Source organism: Tyto alba, unplaced genomic scaffold (assembly GCF_018691265.1).
Source record: "Tyto alba isolate M040663 unplaced genomic scaffold, T.alba_DEE_v4.0 Super-Scaffold_21, whole genome shotgun sequence".
In the NCBI taxonomy this organism is placed as follows: domain Eukaryota; kingdom Metazoa; phylum Chordata; class Aves; order Strigiformes; family Tytonidae; genus Tyto; species Tyto alba.
Genome location: NW_024881295.1, coordinates 18,683,767 through 18,703,580, shown reverse-complemented (window position 1 = coordinate 18,703,580; position 19,814 = coordinate 18,683,767). Strand labels below are relative to the sequence as shown.

The window sequence follows — 19,814 nt, the reverse complement described above, 5'->3', positions numbered from 1 at the left end:
AAGAAGCGTTCCAGCTCTAGTCAAAGAACGACATTTTTGTTAATTATCCCACCTTTAAATAGATGATCATGGTTCTTTCTGCCTCAAGGCACAAAGTTACAGAGGCTGTAGCACTGGCTATTCTGACTATGAAAAGAATCAATATCTCTGATATTTCTGAGTTCAGCTAAGAACAAAAATGTAGACCGTGTTAGAGGAACTTCAGAGTTTCAGTCTTTCATATGCACTTATTGGGTCTGAAAAGGAAATATGGTTCCTCAAAGTAAATGGGTATAAAAGAATACTTATTCTACATAATGTTGCTGAAGCTGAGCTGGCAGTTGGTTTGCCTTGCCTTTCTGATTGCTGCAGTAAGAATCTTGGTAATAGCATTCATTGAATTCCTGCAAACTGGTCCTTAGCCCACCCAGGCAACTCACAGCCTGAATTCAGCAGGAGGCAGGTGGTATCGCTGCCCTGTATTAGAGCTGACCATACAATAAGAGTTTATTACTATTAATAACGTGCCAGAAGGAGAATGATTTCTTAAACAGAAACACCAGCAGGGTTGTATGTTTCTTATGTTGTTTCTAGACACACATAGGGTTTTTTCCTTTTCCATGTTCTAAAACTTTTTCAGTTTTTAAAGTTCAGAACATGCACTATTATTATTTCTTTCCCTTGAAGATGTTAATACAATTTCAAGTGAACTAACAATGTAGCAGTATTTTTAAACTCTATTAGCAATTTAAGTTTCAATTTCATTTATAGCCTATAAAGTAATTTATTTTAAAACAGAGTTATGGCTCTGGTGCATAACTCTATCTCAGAATAAATCTGGTGACAAGAAATTATGTAGTCAGGTTAGGAGGAAGAGTCATTCATAACTTTTAGAGGACAAGAAAAGCAGTCATGGAAAATTCATAACTGGCTTTTCAAAAACATTTACAGTGGATAAAAACATAAAACAATGCAAAAATCTAATACGTGAAAGCTGTCAAGGGACTGACTTCAAATCACCACTGACAGTTAGACAGCATGGACAAACCAAGCTCTGTAAAAATCAGCTGTACCTCCTAGCCTCCAAAATAAAAATATTCTGATGATTACTCAAAAATCTGCAATAAAATCAATGTCAAAAACACACGAATCACATAAATCTATGTCTATAGCTATTTATTACCTGCTTAACAACTTACTGTGAAGTAAAATGCTTATGAGAATTGCTGCCAAAACCAGGTGAGCACCAGTTCTACGAAGTGCCTATGAACATGTCTGAAAGTACCATCAATAAGTCTATCCACAGGCTTTCCTGGATAAATTTATGCTTCTGTGTCAAAACATGCTTAGGTGTCTGTGAATCAAAACTTCCTGACTTATGGCAAAGGGGTTTGCAGATTCAGTCCTTCTTCCTCATTGTGTTTGAAATCTTGGACAACAAACCAAGGCCACCCTTCTCCTCTCGGATTTTTGGAGCAAGCCAAGGCACATTGAGTTTATGAAACCTTGTGGCTGACTTGACATAGGCCAAATGCATTTCTCTAATATATTCCTAATTACCTGACAACCAACACCTGACTATACCTATTCTTCAGATTTTTTACTTTTTCTTCACTGCTTTTCTTATCTGTCTTGAGCTCTCTACATGCCTCATTTGAGAGGGACTGACAGTCGCTGCACATGAAATACCACTTGAGAGAAGCTGTTTGGGAAAGAATTATTCTCCTTTCTCCACATTGACCAGACTTTTTCCCTTGTCATTTTAATCATGTACAGCTACTAGGCACAGAACCAGAATCTGGTATCTTCTTGCTGCAAAAAATGTAAACTACCCTGTATCACTAGCCAAAACTCACAGCATTGCATTTGTGAACAGTACTGCCTTTACGTGCCATTTTTGTGACTAGGTATGCAGGACTAATGGGAAATGGCTCATTTTTAACCCACCTCACTCTGAAGCTGGCACTGTAATGCCACAGCCATTCTTCACATACAGTTCACAGCCAGTATCAGAACAGACACCCTGATCATTTTGCTGAAGTGGAAATCATATCTATGATGATGCCTTCAAGGCACATTTGGCTGAAAGAGCCAATGTATTGTGCTTCAGAAGGAGAGGAAAGGCTACAGAGGCAGAATGAATGAGCACTGAAGACAAAAACTGAATTCATATATAGTACTACCTATTTGATGGGTTTTTTGGAACAATAACGTCACAAAAGCAGACAAGCTCTGATTATGTATGAGCATCTGCACGTACACATCTAAAACATTTGCCAGCAAAAGTGCATTTCTCTCAATCCTGAAGCTTAAAAGTGGATTTGACCATCACAATGAAAGGGTGATAACACTGTCTGACCTCTGCCTGACTTGCTGCCCTCCTCCTGGATGCTGACTGGCACTGGCTGTTGAGAATAACTAAAAATAACCAGCTTGTCTCATATATTGTAATAAGGGCAAAGGGAGAAAAAGAGGTGGCGTATGTGAGTTTTTTGCTGTTCACCCTCCTGTCATCTTCCTCTTATGTTTTTTCCCCTTGAGAACAGAGCTTGTTGCAGAAAGAACAATTAGCACAGATGATGGGAGCCAAGGACTTATTAATGATTTCATACCAGTGCCAAACTGGTAATGAGTTTGAGGTTTTGAGGCAGAAGAGGGAATTAAATGGGAGAACCTACTCCACAGAGGACCGAACTTAAGGATGGCATCACAGTGCTACACAGAGCAGACTTTAGTTTTGTAAGATGTAGGCTTAATGAATCCAGATGAGGAGATGCTAACAGTTAGAGCACAAAAACATAAACCCCAAAGATGCTTGCTTCTTTCATATTTTTCAGGGTTTCAAAGGTTTTGATTCTATGTGGCTTCTTTCTTTTTGTTTGTTTGGTAAGGTTTTTTGCCAAGAAAATTTTTACTGGTTGCTAACTATCTAAAAGCGTGTATTAGATGTGTCATGCTCAGTCTCACTCTGATTGCACCTCAAAAATCATCCGCTTCTGGAGGCAGGTCACCAGCAATGCTCTGTGCCCTGGTACCTAAGACATATCCTTAGGAAAAGGTAAATCCCATTTACAAATCCCGGGAGAAACCCTTACAAATAAATCAGTATCGATTAAAGGACAGGAAAAAATACACCAAAAATAAATATGGTTTCTGAACAAATAAGAGCAGATGTGGAAGCTCAAGTACCTTGGCTGGTAATTATTGTCCATGTGCGATCAGCATGCATGAGTTTCTCTTAAGGTCCAAGTATTAATCACAGCACCAGAAGAGATTGTTAGGTTTTTCCGTTTTGTTTGGTTGATCTCATCTCTGAATCAATGACTCTTCAGTGCCATCAGTTCTGCACTGCTTAATCATGAGCAGTGTCAAAACTTTAGGAGGAAGCAGGTTTGGAAAACAGGAGGAGTTGCATCCATAGGCAGAGAACAGAAGAAAGTCAACAACAGAAGGTAAAGTCAGGCAGAACTACAATGCACACAGGGACTTCCAGCAGAAGAGAAATACAACTGCACTGCTTGTGTACTGATGACCGGGAATACATGAAGATTACTGTTCTGTAACCCTAATGAGTCCTGAAGGCATAAAACATTCAACAATTTCCATGCACATTCTAACACTGAATGACTGGGAAGAACAGCATCAATCTCTCAGAAAAGCTTTAACTCTTTTTTTCCTTTTTTAAATTGGAAACTACTTGGGATATTTTTAAAAAAATCAAAGGGAATTAATTGGAATTGGGACATCAAACTTTCATTCTTTGTTTAATATTCTTTCTCAAAGGCACGTCACTGAAACTTATGCTCTATTTGTTTATGCAGTCAGGCAGTGAGGACTTTCAGCAAAAATTTCTCCTTCTCCTTGTTATCTTTACTTGTTATGTGCTTAAGCTTTTGGACTCGAGCTTCAGAAAGTCTGGCAACCAGGGTATTCTTCCCTTCCCGCTTAATCCCAGTCAAATGAATGAAGTCACAAGGTACAAGCCAACACAGCTCCTGGGCTCTTGCTCCTAGGAGTCCAGATCACATTGCAAAGATTCTTTAAAAATTGGCAACACAGCCAATCCCAGCACTGCCAAAAACTGTCTTACTCCACACCACTGGAATAGATGAAAGCCCAAGTTATTCTTAACCAGCAAATTAGTACTGAAAAGAGTGAGTCAGCACAAACAGTTCTTATGAGGGCTTTCTCATCTAGAAACAAAAACAAGTTAGCAAAGTTATGCATTTTTTAAAAAGTAGAGGCTGCATCAAACTAACATTTTCTCAGTTCAGAAAGCTGCTAGCTCAATACCCTGCCTCCAGCAGCAGCCACTCACAGGTGGGTAATACTCTAAAAATGGTGATGTCATATGACAATGATTTCTTCAGCATCCCCTCCCAGCCCCCTGTATCAGGGGGTTGAGGAACTAGTTGCTGGGCACGAGGTCCAGATCCTCAGGTATAAGCAGGACTGATGGCCCCAACCTCCACAAAATCTGTGTCACCCTTCTTTAAACCCAGGTATACCTCTGGCCTCCACAGCCATCCCCTCATCGCATTCTCACACAATACCTTGTGCAGGGGTGTACATAAAGGGCTTGGAAATGCTACCTCGGCACAAATAAAGGGTCATTATTTCACAGATCTTATGTAAGAACAAGCACTGCCAGATACTGGTTTGATTAATTACTGCCTAGAGATTACAGAGCACAGCTGAAAGTATGCCCTCTTTCATTTTCTACTTGAGGCCCTGCAAAGGACCCTTTCTGAAAGAAGAAGCTGGGAATTTGGGTGTTTATAATAAGGCATTCTGTATTGTACTGGTTTTGGCTGGGGTAGAGTTAATTTTCTTCATAGTAGCTAGCATAGGGCTGTGTTTTGGATTTGTGCTGGAAACAGTGCTGGATAATTCAGGGATGTTTTAGTTATTGCTAAGCAGTGCTTACACAGTCCCAAGGCCTTTTCTGCTCCTCACCCCACCAGCGAGCAGGCTGGGGGTGCACATAAGTTTGGAGGGGACACAGCCGGGACAGCTGACCCCAACTGAGCAGAGGGAGATCCCACACCATATGACATCATGCTCAGCATATAAAGCATATTTTCATATGAGAAAGAGGAGGAAGGGGACATTCAGAGCGATACTGTTTGTCTTTCCTAGTCACCGTTATGTGGGATGGAGCCCTGATGTCCTGGGGATGGCTGAGCACCTGCCTGCCCATGGGAAGTGGTGAATGAATTCCTTGGTTTGCTTTGTTTGTGTATGCGGCCTCTGCTTTATTTACTAAACTCTCTTTATCTCAGCCCAGGAGTTTCCTCACTTTTACCCTTCTGATTCTCTCTCCCATTGGACAGGGGGATAGTGAGCGAGCGGCTGTGGGGTGCTTAGTTGCCGGCTGGGGTTAAACCACGACATGTATTTATGCAACAGTCCCTTGGTTATGCTTCATTATCCTGCCTGGCCTTTTTTTGACCTCCCTACTGTCCATTGTTTGAGTCAGTTATTCACAGCAGAGCTGAATGCCTGAACCTTGCCAAAGAAAACAGTGTCATGCATGTGTCAGATCACAAGTTTGCATCCTAAGTCATTGTTCCGGGGTCATTAACAGGAAACACAACCAACCAAAGCTGCTTTTGGTAGCTTGGAGGTATATTAGAGAGCAAGAACCACATAACAAGGAGATTACCCCGAGAAAACAGTGGCACGACAAAATGCATTTATCCTGCACTGTTGACCTTCCTATTCTATTACGTTTGGTGCTTATGAGGAGTATGTGCTTAGGAACACCAGCATTTTATGAGCAATTATAGGATTATAGCAATTTAGGATTATAAACTGTATCTCAAGAAATAAAAGGCTGAATCTTACATGGTCACCTTTGGTTTCACATACAGGAGCAAGTGGTTTGTTGGTCAATGTGTGAAACAAGAACCACAAGAAATTGTTTGGTGGTAACTAAGTAGTAGGTAAAGTCGAATGGCAGATTTATTATTAAACCTTTATCTGCTAATAAGGACACTCAGAAGCAATCTACACTGAACAGGTCTTGCTGCCCATGCTCAGAGCTCTTTGACAGATACACAGCATCAGCTGCTAGTATATCCATCCCTTTCGCTGCATGAGGAGAGATTTGGTAGGATCACAAGTCACAGCTTGCTTTATTTTTCTGTCTCCAAGACATAAAGCAAGCCATTTTGTCTCTTTTCAGAAGTAAAGTTCTGTGAACAGGGAAAGTAAATGCACAGGGCAGAGAAAACCATTTAACAAGTATCAGTATCTAACACTACAAAATAACACCCTCACGAAACTGCTGTACAAATTATGTGAAAATTAGTAAAAAACCTTTGTCAGCAAACACCGTTGATAATGACCTCCAGCATTTTGTACCTTCCAGACTGCCTCGTGACACAAAGCCAGGTTTTACACTTCCGTGTGGTTCACTGCTATCTTTTCCCATCACAGCTGGTGGTGACAACAGTCACCAAACCCACCTCCACACCACCCTCGTTGCCTGTTGGGAGAAACGCTGCAGTGGAGCTCTTACAGGCATTACACCTTGGTGTGTATCAGTGTGAAGTGAGCAGATGGAGGCTCTTCTACAAGAAATAACGAGACTGATATGAATGATGACAGTATGAATGGAAATGAGTGTTTAAGTGTCAGAAATTAAAAACAGAACAAGGGTTAAAGGAATGGCCTGTAGTGATAGTGAAGGGCAGCACTTGCAGTCAATCCAATGATGGTCCACGGGTGGCTCTCACTTAAAAACATGCACTGCTGATTTTCCAGAGACCATGTCAAGAGAACAGAAATTCGGAGCAAAGGCAGGGTCACTCACCGCCCTGCTCAGCCTAAAGCCCCCGGAGATCCTGCAGCTCTTCCCAGTCTAGATAGAGCACAGACAAATAAGTGCCTTCACAGAAAAAGTATTAATACCTGACCTCTCACAGAAACTGTTAAGGTGTTTATAAAGATGTCCAGATAAGACACAAGCAGAAGGAAACAATATGTTTTTAGCAACATTTTCAGCCTCTCAACAAGAACTCGCACCCATTAGCACTGCCAGCAAAGTAGAGAGAAAAATTTATGAGGGTGGCTAGACACCATCAAGCTGGAAAATGTCCCTTCAGCAGGCTTTTCTAAAAACAGGAGAGAGAACAGAGAAACACCTCCCAGTGGGCAACGTAACAAATTTATATTCTAAGCTTAATTCAGAGCCGGTTCTATCCAGTTGAAAGAAACTTCCAAAACAAAGAAATGTAAATACAGTCAGTTAGACTGACTAGGCTAATAGCACCCTAAATTGTGATGAGAGAGCTCTCCTGACAGGAAGAACAGTTCTGCCACCTCTCTAGCATGTCTTGGCTGTACTTGGTTTCTCAGGCAGTGCTGACCCCCACAGGCATCTCCATGGGCTGCTCTGGCATCACACTTCTACAGCTTCTTTTCAAAAAGCAGTGCTTGCATGAAGGTACATTAAGATGAAGACACCATTATCAACGGCCACACTGAGTACTTCACTGTATTTCCTTACTCATTCTCCCTCTAGAAATGAAGCCTTTGCTGCAAGTACCAGGATAATATTAGTAAGATGAACATATTTATAATGCAGGATTTATTTAATTAGTGTAAATGCCAAAAGAAACTACATCCCCTGTCTGAGGTCTGGGTGGGAGAAAACAATTAAAAGGGCTACCTACTTTCTAAAATGTATATTTGATTTTATTAAGTGATAGTTAATAATATTCCTATCCAAGACACTAGGGATTTTTATTACATCAGAAATGATGTTGCTGGTGGTTTACTCTTTTGATCATTTTAACATGAAACTGAAAAGCCATCTGTGTAGAGAGATTCCTGGTTCATCCTTCACCATCAGGGTGAAACAAATGCTCCAGTTCTTCAAAAACGTGTCTTTTTCTAGTGATGAGGATTGAAATCAGTTTGTTTGCTTTCCCAGACTGAGATGCATAATCTCCAGAGACCTGAGCCTGATACATTCCCTTTTATAGCAAGAGGGATCCAGGTCAAGCTGCCCTGCAGACATCAGCTGTGACTATACGGCAGATACTTGCAAAAAGGCATGAATTTTTAAACTCTGGGGCTATGGAATTCCCAAGATTCCCAAAAGCCATCAGCATTCATGCGAGTGTATTCTGATCGTTCACAAAATGCTCATACACATTCATAGGACTATGGATTTCTGTGCAAAATCAGAAAGCAGAACATATTTGGAAGAGAACTCCCATGACAGACTAGAGACTGGAGAAGCACAGTCTATATTATTTAAGGATGTGGACCAATAACAAGGGTCACTTTTTGAAAACCTAGCTATCAGTCTTCAGTATCATAAGGGACTGACTGCATGGATGAAATACCATAAATTTCTGTCATCTATGCAAAAATGCTGTTTCCAGCACCACACACCCGTTTTTCAAACCTTTTATATTAAGTCTGAAGGTGAAAGGAGGGATTATTTTTTGGTTTAGTTTGTAAGATATCTTAAGAGAGGTTTAAAAAATAACTATAAAGCATATTCCTCTGGGAGAGGTGAGGGGTAGGCAGGGAGGGGAAGAGACAGGATACAGCCAGGTATCTTTGCATCACTCACTACAGTTGCTCACATAAAGACCAAACCTTTTTTTCTTCCATTTTTTTCTCTAACAAGATTTTAAAATACACTGGTTAAAGAGATAAATTACTTTCCCACCATAGCAATCTACCTGTGGCAGCTTCTAATGACTGTTTTTACCCCCAAACGTACCAGACATTTAATATATTTTTTTCCCACTTTCGTGGCTATCAAGATTTGCAGTGAGCTAAGTCTGCCTTTTCCTATTAGCAGTGCCCAGAACCAAGCAGACAAAGTTCATAAACACTTACAGTAGAAGAGCACCTCATTTCTGCAGGCACTTGGTCATCTCAGCCTTAGGATTTATGTGTTTGGACCAAGGTATGCTGAGCTCAGTTCAAGGGTGAGACTCCTTTGAGTACAATGTGAAATGGCAGTGTAATTCAATGTGACATCACTAAGACCCCAAGGTAGGTGTCAATCACCCTCTATCTCATATTCTATTCAAGTAATTAATCACAATAATGTGTGGTATAAGCTTGGTAATGAACTGACTGCACTAGTCCCATTTATGCTTAAATACATTGATTGTAGTTCCCCAGCATAGCCAAGGAGTTTATACTCAAAGTCCAACATCATCTTAATAATAACAATCAGTTTATCAGCCTTTTTTTTATTCAAGTAAAGTATTTTATTGTACTTTAATTAACTACGAGGGCTTGTTTGTATTTAGTATTAGAACAGGAAATAATTGCAAGGTGGTCTCACGCTAGGGGTTACTATTATCTCCAAAGAAATGAGGACAATCAATATACTAGGGAGGACAGGCACTGAAACCACCTCCTGTATAACTTACAGATCAATAACCATGATAGAAAATGGAAGGTAGATTTGCATTTGTAGGAATCGCAAGGAGACCCCAGAGGAAGGAATCGAGCACAAAGACAAATGCATATTTTCTCTAACTTGGTTGTTCATTTGTGACTGAACCCCAGGTCATCAGTATTTGTGAGCTTTAACCAAATGGCTAGGTAGCTGTGTCAGCAGCTGGTTGCCTGCTACCAAGAATATTTTAGGCTATGATTTTAGGATGAATAGATAAAAACTTGATTTTTCTGTTTTTGTAACCACTGCAACAGCAATTACAATCACATATTTTAATTGGAACTTGCAAATAAATAGCATATTTACTTCTTACTGAAACCTGATTTGTGTTATGGACAAGTCCGGTGCAACTATTAAATAAGAATGTTCAATGGGAGTAAAGGACCCAGTCCCAGGGACACCCTGTCCCAGGGGTTTCTGTGGGTTAAAAGGATGCCATTCTATTCAGCTACAGAAAACATTATAATCTTTGATAATTTGTTAAATTCACATGAAAGGATCACTTTCCAGAATCACCTAGGAAATCCAGCTCTTCCAGCAGCTGGATGGTGGGGAGAGCCCCTATGTCCAAGCATTCCTGGTGAAAGCAGGGAAGATGTGGAGTTACTTCCAAGGGCTGCCTTCCACGTAGTTGCTTTTCTTAAAAAACAATCCGTAGAGATTTGTAAGAGAAACAGTAAGAACTGGTCTGAATGAGGTATGGATATGCAAACAAAAGCACTAAAAGAAATGGCACCGGGATAAAAGAGTGCATTGAAGGCACCTGGGTGAACAGGCCATCAGGATCATAGCAGGCACGTGTGCAAGTTCTCAGATACCCAGACTGCAAAACCAGCCTGTGCCCAGGGAAGGATACTAGAGAGCAACAAACAAATTAGCAGTATTGCACAGGGATTCACAGGAGTGGGACGAGCCAAAGGGACAAAATTTTTCAATAAATGTCAACTCCTTAGGGGCATGAAAGGCACATCCAAAATGAGCCCATGGTCACAAATCTATGAAGAACCCAGGACAGGTGATGAGGACTTGATAGTCAGTATTCCTTATCCTCCACTTCACTGTAATTAATGCTGGCCAGAGTGGTTAGTTTAAGAGTCTAAGAAAGCGAGCAAGAGCCAATTTGCTAGCACAGCCAGCTGAAGGAAACAGACACCTTCCTCTCATGTATGGTCTTGTGTTGAGCTTTGCTACAGGAATTGTGCAAACTAACCATCAATACAGAAGGAATAAACCAGTAAAATTCTATCAGTCCTCCACTAACTGGGATATAGAAACAATAATAAGTAAAAACCTCTTCTTCTGTCTAAACTTCCAGATTTCAAAAAATGGATAAGTTATTGAATAATACTAAATTCTCCATTGAAATTAATCAAAAGCCATTGTATCCCATATGGCCAGTAACTACATTTGTCTTCCTTACTGTTACCCATTTTCTAAACATGAGCATGCATTTTAATTTTGCTCTAGAGTAGAAGAAAACTGGTAAAAGCTTTATCTAGTTCTAGCCAACCCAGAATACCTGAGAAATTATGTGAATCTTGAGAAAGAGAGGAGTTGCATGAATATTAGAAGCGTGCAGATGTGTTTATGTAAACCTCACATATATAGGTGCTATAAAATACAATAAAAAAATGCTAAAAGTGCTTTGGAAATTACAGATTCCTGAATTGGATTTTACTGTGTTTGTAGGGGGGTCTTGTTGCTATTTAAAAATAGTAACAAAGTTACATTTTTCTTTCTAAATTATAGCCCTCTTGGGCCAGGTAGCTTCTGCAATGATCACAGACTGGTGGTAGGTGAGCATTTTTACTCGTACTATTTTCATGACTCAGAGACATGCCATCCATGATACTCCAAGAAAATTCAGCCCCTTGCTCCCTGTACACCCTCATTTACCTCTTTCAAGTCTTGGACAATAGCAGTGAGTCTCTCATTCTCTGCCTGGACATTGGTGACCACCGCCCTGCTCTGCTTCAGCTCGTTCTGCATCTCCAAAATCTTCCCGAGGTAATACGCTTCTTTTGATGCAGACTCCTGGAGGAGAGTCTCTTCACGTGTTTCCCCATCTTCAGCCACCTTGCGGTGAATCGAGAAGGACTGTCCAAATGCCTGCAAGAGGAAAACAGCGCACGGCATAAAACTACTGAAGGCCCTAGAAAAATTATCAACAATAACAAGCAGCTGCATAGCCAGCGGGAACGAAATACATCTGTGAGTCCCAAACTCCGACCTAATAAATACTGCCTTAGCAGCTTCCTAGCAGCTGAGGGCCACCATCTCATTTAGCTGAAATGAAGCATCTTGAAGCTGTCCTCATTTGCAGTATGGATTCATGGCCCCTATCCAGGCCACCTCCACCGAGATCAAGATGGTGCTCTGCTAACTAGCCATTAATTAGTGCCAGTGTTTAACTCTCCTGCGTGAGGCCAGAAGGTAATTCATCAATTCCTTTCTTCTCTAGTTCTGCAAAATAAAGGTGCGGCTTGTTTTGTTTTAAAGAGGGTAAGTAGCTGACAAATCTTTTTCAACTGCTTTCCATTTTCAACATTCTTTTATTATAGGAGCTGACTTCATGATATGGAAACAAGCCTTCCATAGCTTGAAAGAAAGATAAATGAGCTGAGTATCAAGCCAGTGGCCATCTATACTGCTCATAAGCTAAACACAGAGTTTGACAGTCCCTTTATTTCACTTGTACTCAGTGTTTTCTGCTTCTTCTGAAAAGAAACCATATGTAAGTGTTCAGGAAGTTTCTAAATATATAGGTAATTTTCAGTGATCCTCTTCTTGTTACTGGCTTAGAGTGATCAATTTAATAAAGCAGTATTTCTCAGTGACAATTTCTGATGTTATTTTGGACAGCTGTGAAGCAACCTGGAACAAAGCAAAGTACAAGCCAAAATAGTAGAAGTGATGGGGATATCATTTAGCTATGAAGAAAGAGGGGAAAAGCCTGCAATAATATAAGAACATAAAAAATAATGTAGTAACACAAAATAATATATAAATAAAAACAAAATAAAAATAGTAATGAAATAATATATAAAGTAAATAAAAGTGAAACCTGTTTTGTTTGTATCGCCTTTAAAACCAGACATTTGGTTGAAAATTACATGGCCTAATTCTGAAAAATGACTGAAGACAGCCTCTAATGTTAAGAATATTAACCTGACATAGGCAGATGCTCTCTCATATATCTTAATTCAAAGACACTGTGCTTGAAAGACCATTATTTTTAATTTTTTTTTTTTTCCCCAATATAGGAGAGGAAGATACCAGTCATGATAACGTATGTTCTTCCAGTGGGAAATTTTCCCTGAAAGCCTAATTTCTATCCAGTCCTCTGAAACCACAAAGCAGAGTATACATTTGTACCCACTGTAAGCAGTGGCCTCCTTTGCCTTCCTATCAGTAAGAACTACTTGCCAAATGAAATCCATTGTTTTACTGCTGCTATTTATAGCCTTTCAGAACACATTCTAAGTTTTACTGGCACTAGAATTGAAGCAGCCTCATAGAAACTTCAAGGCAAAACCCTGTTCAAAAACTTTTTGGCTTTTAAGTCTACTTCACTTACAGAATCCTGTGAACTCAGCATTAAAGGATTCTAAAAATATTCAATAATGTATTAACCCAGCTGTCTTCTCAAAAGACTGCAAGTTACAGAAATAGCAAGCATCAGCAACTTGCCAAATAGGATTTTCCAAATAACAAGAAATTCAATTTAATGAAAATGTTAAGCACTGATTCAGTCACTAGATCTGTAAATCTAAGACAACTGTTTCAGAAACACTGCTAATAAATAATATCTTACTCTACATACTTATGTTCATTGGTTCAATGTTCCTAATTTGAGGCTGAGCAAAAAGTACCAGTCTAATGAAGTGCCTACAAGAGAAATGTAAAGGCCACGTATCCAGGGGAAAAATCAAAACACAGCAGAGCAGCAGGTAGTACTGCCAGGGCTGGAGAGGCTCATGAAGAAATGGGAGCTGGAGCCCTCTCTACCAGAGAACTACAGTGAAAGTACTGCAGGTAAATACCAGTATATCAGTAAAGTTCACCTGCATTTGGGTCAAGTGTTTGATACAGACTGGTTTGATGAACATATCTTCTGGTATCGTATATGGGAAAATACAATACCTTATACTAGTCCCATCATTTCACTGAAGACTTTGCTTGAACAGATGCTCTTGACTGAGGCAGAAGATACTTTTTTTTGTAAGCTGGTAATAAAAGCTGAGTAACAAGATGACATTAAACACTGTGTATGTAAATATTCTGAGACCTGAGAATTGGATAACAGTATCATGACTTTTTAGGGGTGTCTTAAAATTTGAACTTTGAGAATGATAAAATAATGACCAGTATTTGTTGGAGAGCATGATAAAGGATGCCTACGGCAGGCACACACAGGTAAGAGGTCAGTCTGATCATGCAGAAAGGTGTAACTTTTGAGGAAAAGGACATTTGCCATTGAACTATAAATAACCCCAGGTGGAAATTCCAGCGTCAGAAGCAAACTAACATGAAATAAATAATGCAGTGAATAAAATGGGCACAGATTTGTAAAAGAGCAATAGAAAATATGACTGTTCCAAACAACATATGTAAGAATATTTATATGACAGATATAAACAGCAAGAGAAAGCTAATGTGCAGTGAGTGACATGAAATGATGTCTGTAAAATTAAAATTCTATTTAGCAGTTGGGAAAAAAGAAAAATAAAAAGAAAAAAATAAGCTAGATGTCTAATTTAGGTGCAGAAAGCAGCACATATGCAAAAAATCCGCTAAAAACATAAGTAGGTAATGAAGGATGCTATTTCTGAGTTTCAGTTTTATTTCTACTAGACACCTGGGGCAGGAATTCTGAAGTGTTTGCATAGAAATTCACTCTTCTAGTCTGTGATGATTAATAAGCAATAAAACATGACCTGACTGCTATCAGGACAAGCAGGCAGCCTACCTTTATGGCTTTGACACTTAATGTAGTTTTTCTGATGCATAATGTAACAGCATTGAACTTGTTCAAATGATTACCTATTTCAGCTGCTAACTGCTGCAAAGCAGAATGTATTCTGTACTGGTTGCCTCTACATTCCTAACACAAAAGCAGGGAAAAAACAGTTTGGGATTATCCAAGAGGGTAGCATATTTCCCAGGCAAATATCAGTATGGCACCACAGATGGAAACCTTTGCTACAGATGCCCAGCTGTGGTTAACATCAGGGACAGGCCTTGTTTTGTGGCACTGCTTGAATGCCCGCTTATCCTCCAGTGTTCCCTTAGTCACTGGCAATTGTGTGTCTCTCTTTCAGATGAGTTGTGTTTGGTTTCTTTTTAAGCTTACTGTTTTGGTTTTTTTCTTTTTCTTTCTTTCTTCACAATTCATTAACCAAAGCTCAGGGTTCTCTGACATTTTAGGTCTGTGAGGAAATCAGCTCTAGGCAAGGGTGAGCAGGCTCTAGCCCTTCCCTCAAAACCAGCTGGTACAAAACTGGACCCTCCTAAGATGTGACATGACTCCGTTTAGACATTATTTCCTTAACTTACCTCCAGTATCTCACACTCTGCTCACCTGAATGCTGCTGAAACCAACCTGCATGTAGCAGTTGCTTTGCTAGTAAATCCAGGACAGCATTCAGCCTAACTGGGAATCTGTCCCCCCGTGGGCTTTCTTGTGGGCATATGCTCAGTGCTCGGTTCTGATCATTTGTCTGTTTGTCATTCCCTGCTCCCTCACACTTTGGGTACACAGATTGCCCAGGGTCTTGGACAAGGACTGTGTTTTGTTCTTGAAGAACACAGAAGGCAGCACTGGCACTAAACCTGACTTGTGTTTCTTGAAAGGGTTGCAAGTGCAACAGCAAACAACGACACCCTTGCAGAAGTGACTGATGGGCTACAGTCATATATCTGCTTTCTTAAAAAGTAGTAAAGTTTTATTCCTCTAGAATTTATTCATAATTTAGACTAAATCTTTATGGAGTTAACGCGACCTCCCGATATTCACTTAAGGTGGCTGAGAGAGGCCAAAAGGTTTCCTTTTGGAATCCAATACTGAAGTGATTAAAGTCTTCAGATGCAAATAATAGGCGTATTGCAATCAAAACACAGACAGATGCATGCTTAATAATGACAGGAGAAAAAAATTAATAGGTATTGTGTGGATAGTGCATGCGAGATGGACAGCCCAGGCAGGGAAGCAGATTGAAAACTCAAAACCAGATTGAGAACACAGCCTGAATCAGCATGGGCACATAGGCAATAAAACTAGACCATGAACTTTTGGGTTGACAGGTTAGCTGAGAACAGCTTGTTGTTTTACAGCTACAGAAGTGTCCCATTTGTCCGACTTCCTGCGTTCAAGCAAGCAGGATGCTGAACTCTCCTGCAGAGAGGCACAAGATAGAAAGATGCTTGATCCCATCACTACCTCCTCTTTCAGCTCAGAACAGCAAATAAGAGATTCCTAGACTTAACTAGCCCCCCAGGTCAAAAAGAATATGAGATAATTGATCAAAATTCAGTTGTACCCAAGCAACTGTCTAAGCATTGGTTATTTCACAATTTCCAGACTCAGGATGATCAGTTTTATGCTCTATGCCCCAGAACATGGATGATATTTTTGTGTGTTTGGCTTTTTATTCTTTTTTTTTTTTTTTTTTAATGTAATAACATGCCTTTTACTTCATATGTCCCATCTTGGAGAAAAAACACTAAATGTTTTGTACTCAGTTTGAAGCAAGCTGACAAACTGGGGTTTCCTTATTTGTTCTCATGAGATCGGTCTGCCTTCTGAAAAAGCTGAAAGTTAAACTTTAAAGGACAGTTGTTTTCAATTCATCCTTTGCTACAGACAATTGATATGACCTTAAGGAAATTGTTTCTCAACTTCCCATCTCAAAAACATAGAGGACAGTATCTGCTAGGCAGTGGGAAGGAGTGGTATGAGACACCCATTCACGAGCTGAGATACAATATGTTATAGCTATGAGGACAGTAAAGGTAACTATGATAAATCCACAAATTTTACTTGAAGAAGTTACTTTATTACCTTCTAAAGGCAAAAAGTATTTATTTCCAAATACCAGCTTACTTATCAACTTGTGCCAAAAACGGGGGTTCTTCACCCGGTGTGCAAAGAGCCAATTAACACACACAGTTGAGATGTTTGTATTTATTATGTGGATGTACATGTATGGGTGCCTGTCCCAAGGCAGCACACTGTGGTCCCAAAAACTACAGTTATTTATGAATATTCATTTGCTATACAAAATTTATGCATATTCAGAACACTGATACATATCATTTAAGTGATTGGTCATAATCTCTATGCTCAGTGTGTAAATTAGCACACATGACTAGTTTGCACTCTCCGCCACCTTCTTTTGAGTCTGGGGTGGAGAATCAGTGGTCAATGAGAATTACCTTTTACCTAGCTTCCTTGTAATTTGGCAGTCGTAACCAGTTCGTCGCAATTTGCTGTCTCTACTTCCCATTAATCCTACCTAGGCTTCTGCTTTTTGTCAGGTATACACAAGAATAGATTGTTTCAAGGTTAATCATCTGCTTCTACCACTGTTCTAACAGCTAATCATTTGGCTACATAGTGCGATCCTGGTTACAGAACAAAACTTAGATTCTGAGCTGCAGATTGTATGAGAAACATTATTTTTCTGTCACTTGGTAAATTTTTGCTCTTTTATCCTTTTGCAACAAACTCAATTCAATAATAATGCAAATGATGGTGCAATGATAAAGTAATGTAAATGAATATCTGCATGAGAGATTTAACTTGCAGAAAAGACTTGCAAACCAACATGCTGGAGGTTTTATCTATGCTAGAAATACTGAGGAGGTCAGATAAGCGGAAAATATAAGTAGTGCTGAGACTGTTTACAGATGTAGAACAGTAGGACAAATGTCAACAATTCATAGTCTTTTCCCCAAGGAAGCATTGGATAAAAGTGTGCACAATGTGGATGTCTTCTGATTGTTCTCAATAGATGCCTACAGTGTCTACGGGCGTGTTGAAATTCATATATCAGATGCTAATCAACAAAGCCTTCGGGAAGTACGGAGGGAAATGAGCATTTACATTCAACTCAGCTACAGACACAGCCCGGCTTCTGCAGTCCCAGTACATACTGTGCTGATTTCAATCAATATACTACAGTGTGAGGCCTTAGACAACCATGCTGCTTTTTTTATACATCAGGAACAAAAATGTTCCTAAATGTGACTGTTAGGAAATATTTATAGACAAGAAGAAGAAAGTGCTACCATGAAGATGAACATTCAATACTAACCTCCATTGTTCATCAGCAATCCACTAAAAGAGGGAGTGAATAAGAATTTCCATTTAATTGCCTTTAACAGCACTGTAGATAAGGATTTAAATTCCCTATCCTGAGCATTCCCTCCAGGCACAAGAAAACTCAAGAAAGATGCAGCTTGTGACAGAGCACCACTTACCTACAACACAACTAATTAGCTTCATGATGGTAATTTTAAAGTAGCTGTGTTCAAAATTAATATGGCCAATAATTAAATTATTTCTATAAACAAAATAATTCACACTATTAATGAAACATAAAGTGGCTTAAAAATTTGCACCAGTGTCTATACTGGCGCTTATATAGTTTGCACTATTATCAGGCCAACCTCCAGCTATTACAAAATTCCAGTTAAGAACAATAGAAGCATTACCAGAAGAAACATGGAAGACTGTCAAAGATATTCTTTCTTTTAACAAAATGTGTCTGAAGTCTGAGATGGAATGTGACTTCCATGTATTACCTTTGCAGTAAACAGCCAAATCCCATGTTTAACTAAAACTTCATTTTTTTTTAATTTCTTTTCTGACTACTTTTATTTTTTCTGTTTTTCTAGCTACGAAATGGCTGAAATAATTGCAATTCCTTCTCCCGTGCTTGCTTGAATAAAGCTGCAATGAATGTGTGCCAAAATCCAAACCTTTAAGAGTTGTTGACCTGCCAGGACATTCTAATTATTTCACATTAGCTCCACATATGTAAACTCACATTCCATAGTGAGAGCACGTTTATAGTGCATCTTAGGAGTGCTCTAAGCAAATGTTTCTAGTGAATAATAAAAATAACCCATGAAGTATACCAACTACATTCTACATTGCTGCTATTACTTCTGCCATAGTTTTCTGATAGAGAGAAGTTTCAATGGTAGTATTGTACAGAGAAGGATTATTTCCAGCTGCAAAGGCACAAGGGGGAGGAAGGAAGGAGTCTTATCACAACAAATTTGGACTATCCCAGAGCACTGTATAAGGAAGCAGAGCCTGCATGCCCAGAATGTATCTTCTGGGAGAAAAGGGAGAAAATAAAGAGTAGGAACACAACCACATCCTAGACACAGATGTACAACAACCAGTGAAGTTGCATGGAGCAAGGAAAGAGAAAGCTGCTTCCCAGACGATAATGCATATTCAAATAGAAAAAGCAATGGAGAGATTCTGTATAGGTGTCTGATGAAGATACAAGGAGTATGCCTCAACATGGATACAAAAAAATGATGAGTGGAAAGCTGTAATTTTGTTGTCATAGTGTAGCCTGTACAAATGTTTCTCATCAAGCACAAGGACCACTAATCATTGGCTTTTATGTAAGCCTTTGTAGCTCTATAGTGTAAGCCTTGCTAACTACTATGCTATTGAAGAGGCGCTGAGAGACTGATAAGAGGTAAACAACCCACCCCAGAAGGCACCAGAGGCTGAATGATTGATGCCCAAGAAGCATGAAATCAGCAAAAAAATCTATGGTAACTGGGAGAGCTTGTCCCCCACACCTGTGAAGAGCATGTCTGCTAATTTACACAGCAAACAAGACATATTTAAATATGACTGACCAGTAGCTGATGGAATGGTAATTACAGGCCAATGAGTGTAAACTTAGATAGATTTTTACTAACCATGTAACAAGATAAATAGGCTGTAGTTCCTTTGCATGTTGTGCTAGCTTTGTGGAATACCCCCTACCACTCATGCAACTATGGAATAAACTGGTATCTTGGCTTTGTGTGTGAGATTGGATTTTGCACACCAGGTAACAAAGTCTGTTTGATGGACAACAGTGATACTAGGTGATACAGGGCCTAGATAGGAACAGGGGATGTAAGGGTTAATATGGGAATAGCAAGAAGGGGATGAGGAGGGAAATAGTCGAGATAAGAGTTTGCCTAGCTTGTACGAGGTGTTTGTGTTGCTCGACCACTATCTCCTGTTTAAGTAAAAAACCTCCTCCACCCCTGAGTAAGTGAAGATGTTTGTGTTGATCGACCACTATCTCCTGTTTAAGTAAAAAGCCTCCTCCACCCCTGAGTAAGTGAAGATGTTTGTGTTGATCGACCACTATCTCCT

General features: G+C 39.6%; 1 protein-coding gene across 6 annotated transcripts in view; it reads right to left on the bottom strand.

Moving 5' to 3' along the window:
• Positions 1–19,814, bottom strand: part of BICD1 (BICD cargo adaptor 1) — a 176,859-nt gene that overhangs the window by 72,914 nt on the left and 84,131 nt on the right. For all 6 annotated transcript variants that reach the window (XM_042795362.1, XM_032986175.2, XM_042795363.1 and 3 more), the window contains exon 2: positions 11,312–11,524. In XM_042795362.1, coding sequence (XP_042651296.1) covers positions 11,312–11,524 — 213 coding nt within the window. The remainder of the gene's footprint in view (positions 1–11,311; positions 11,525–19,814) is intronic.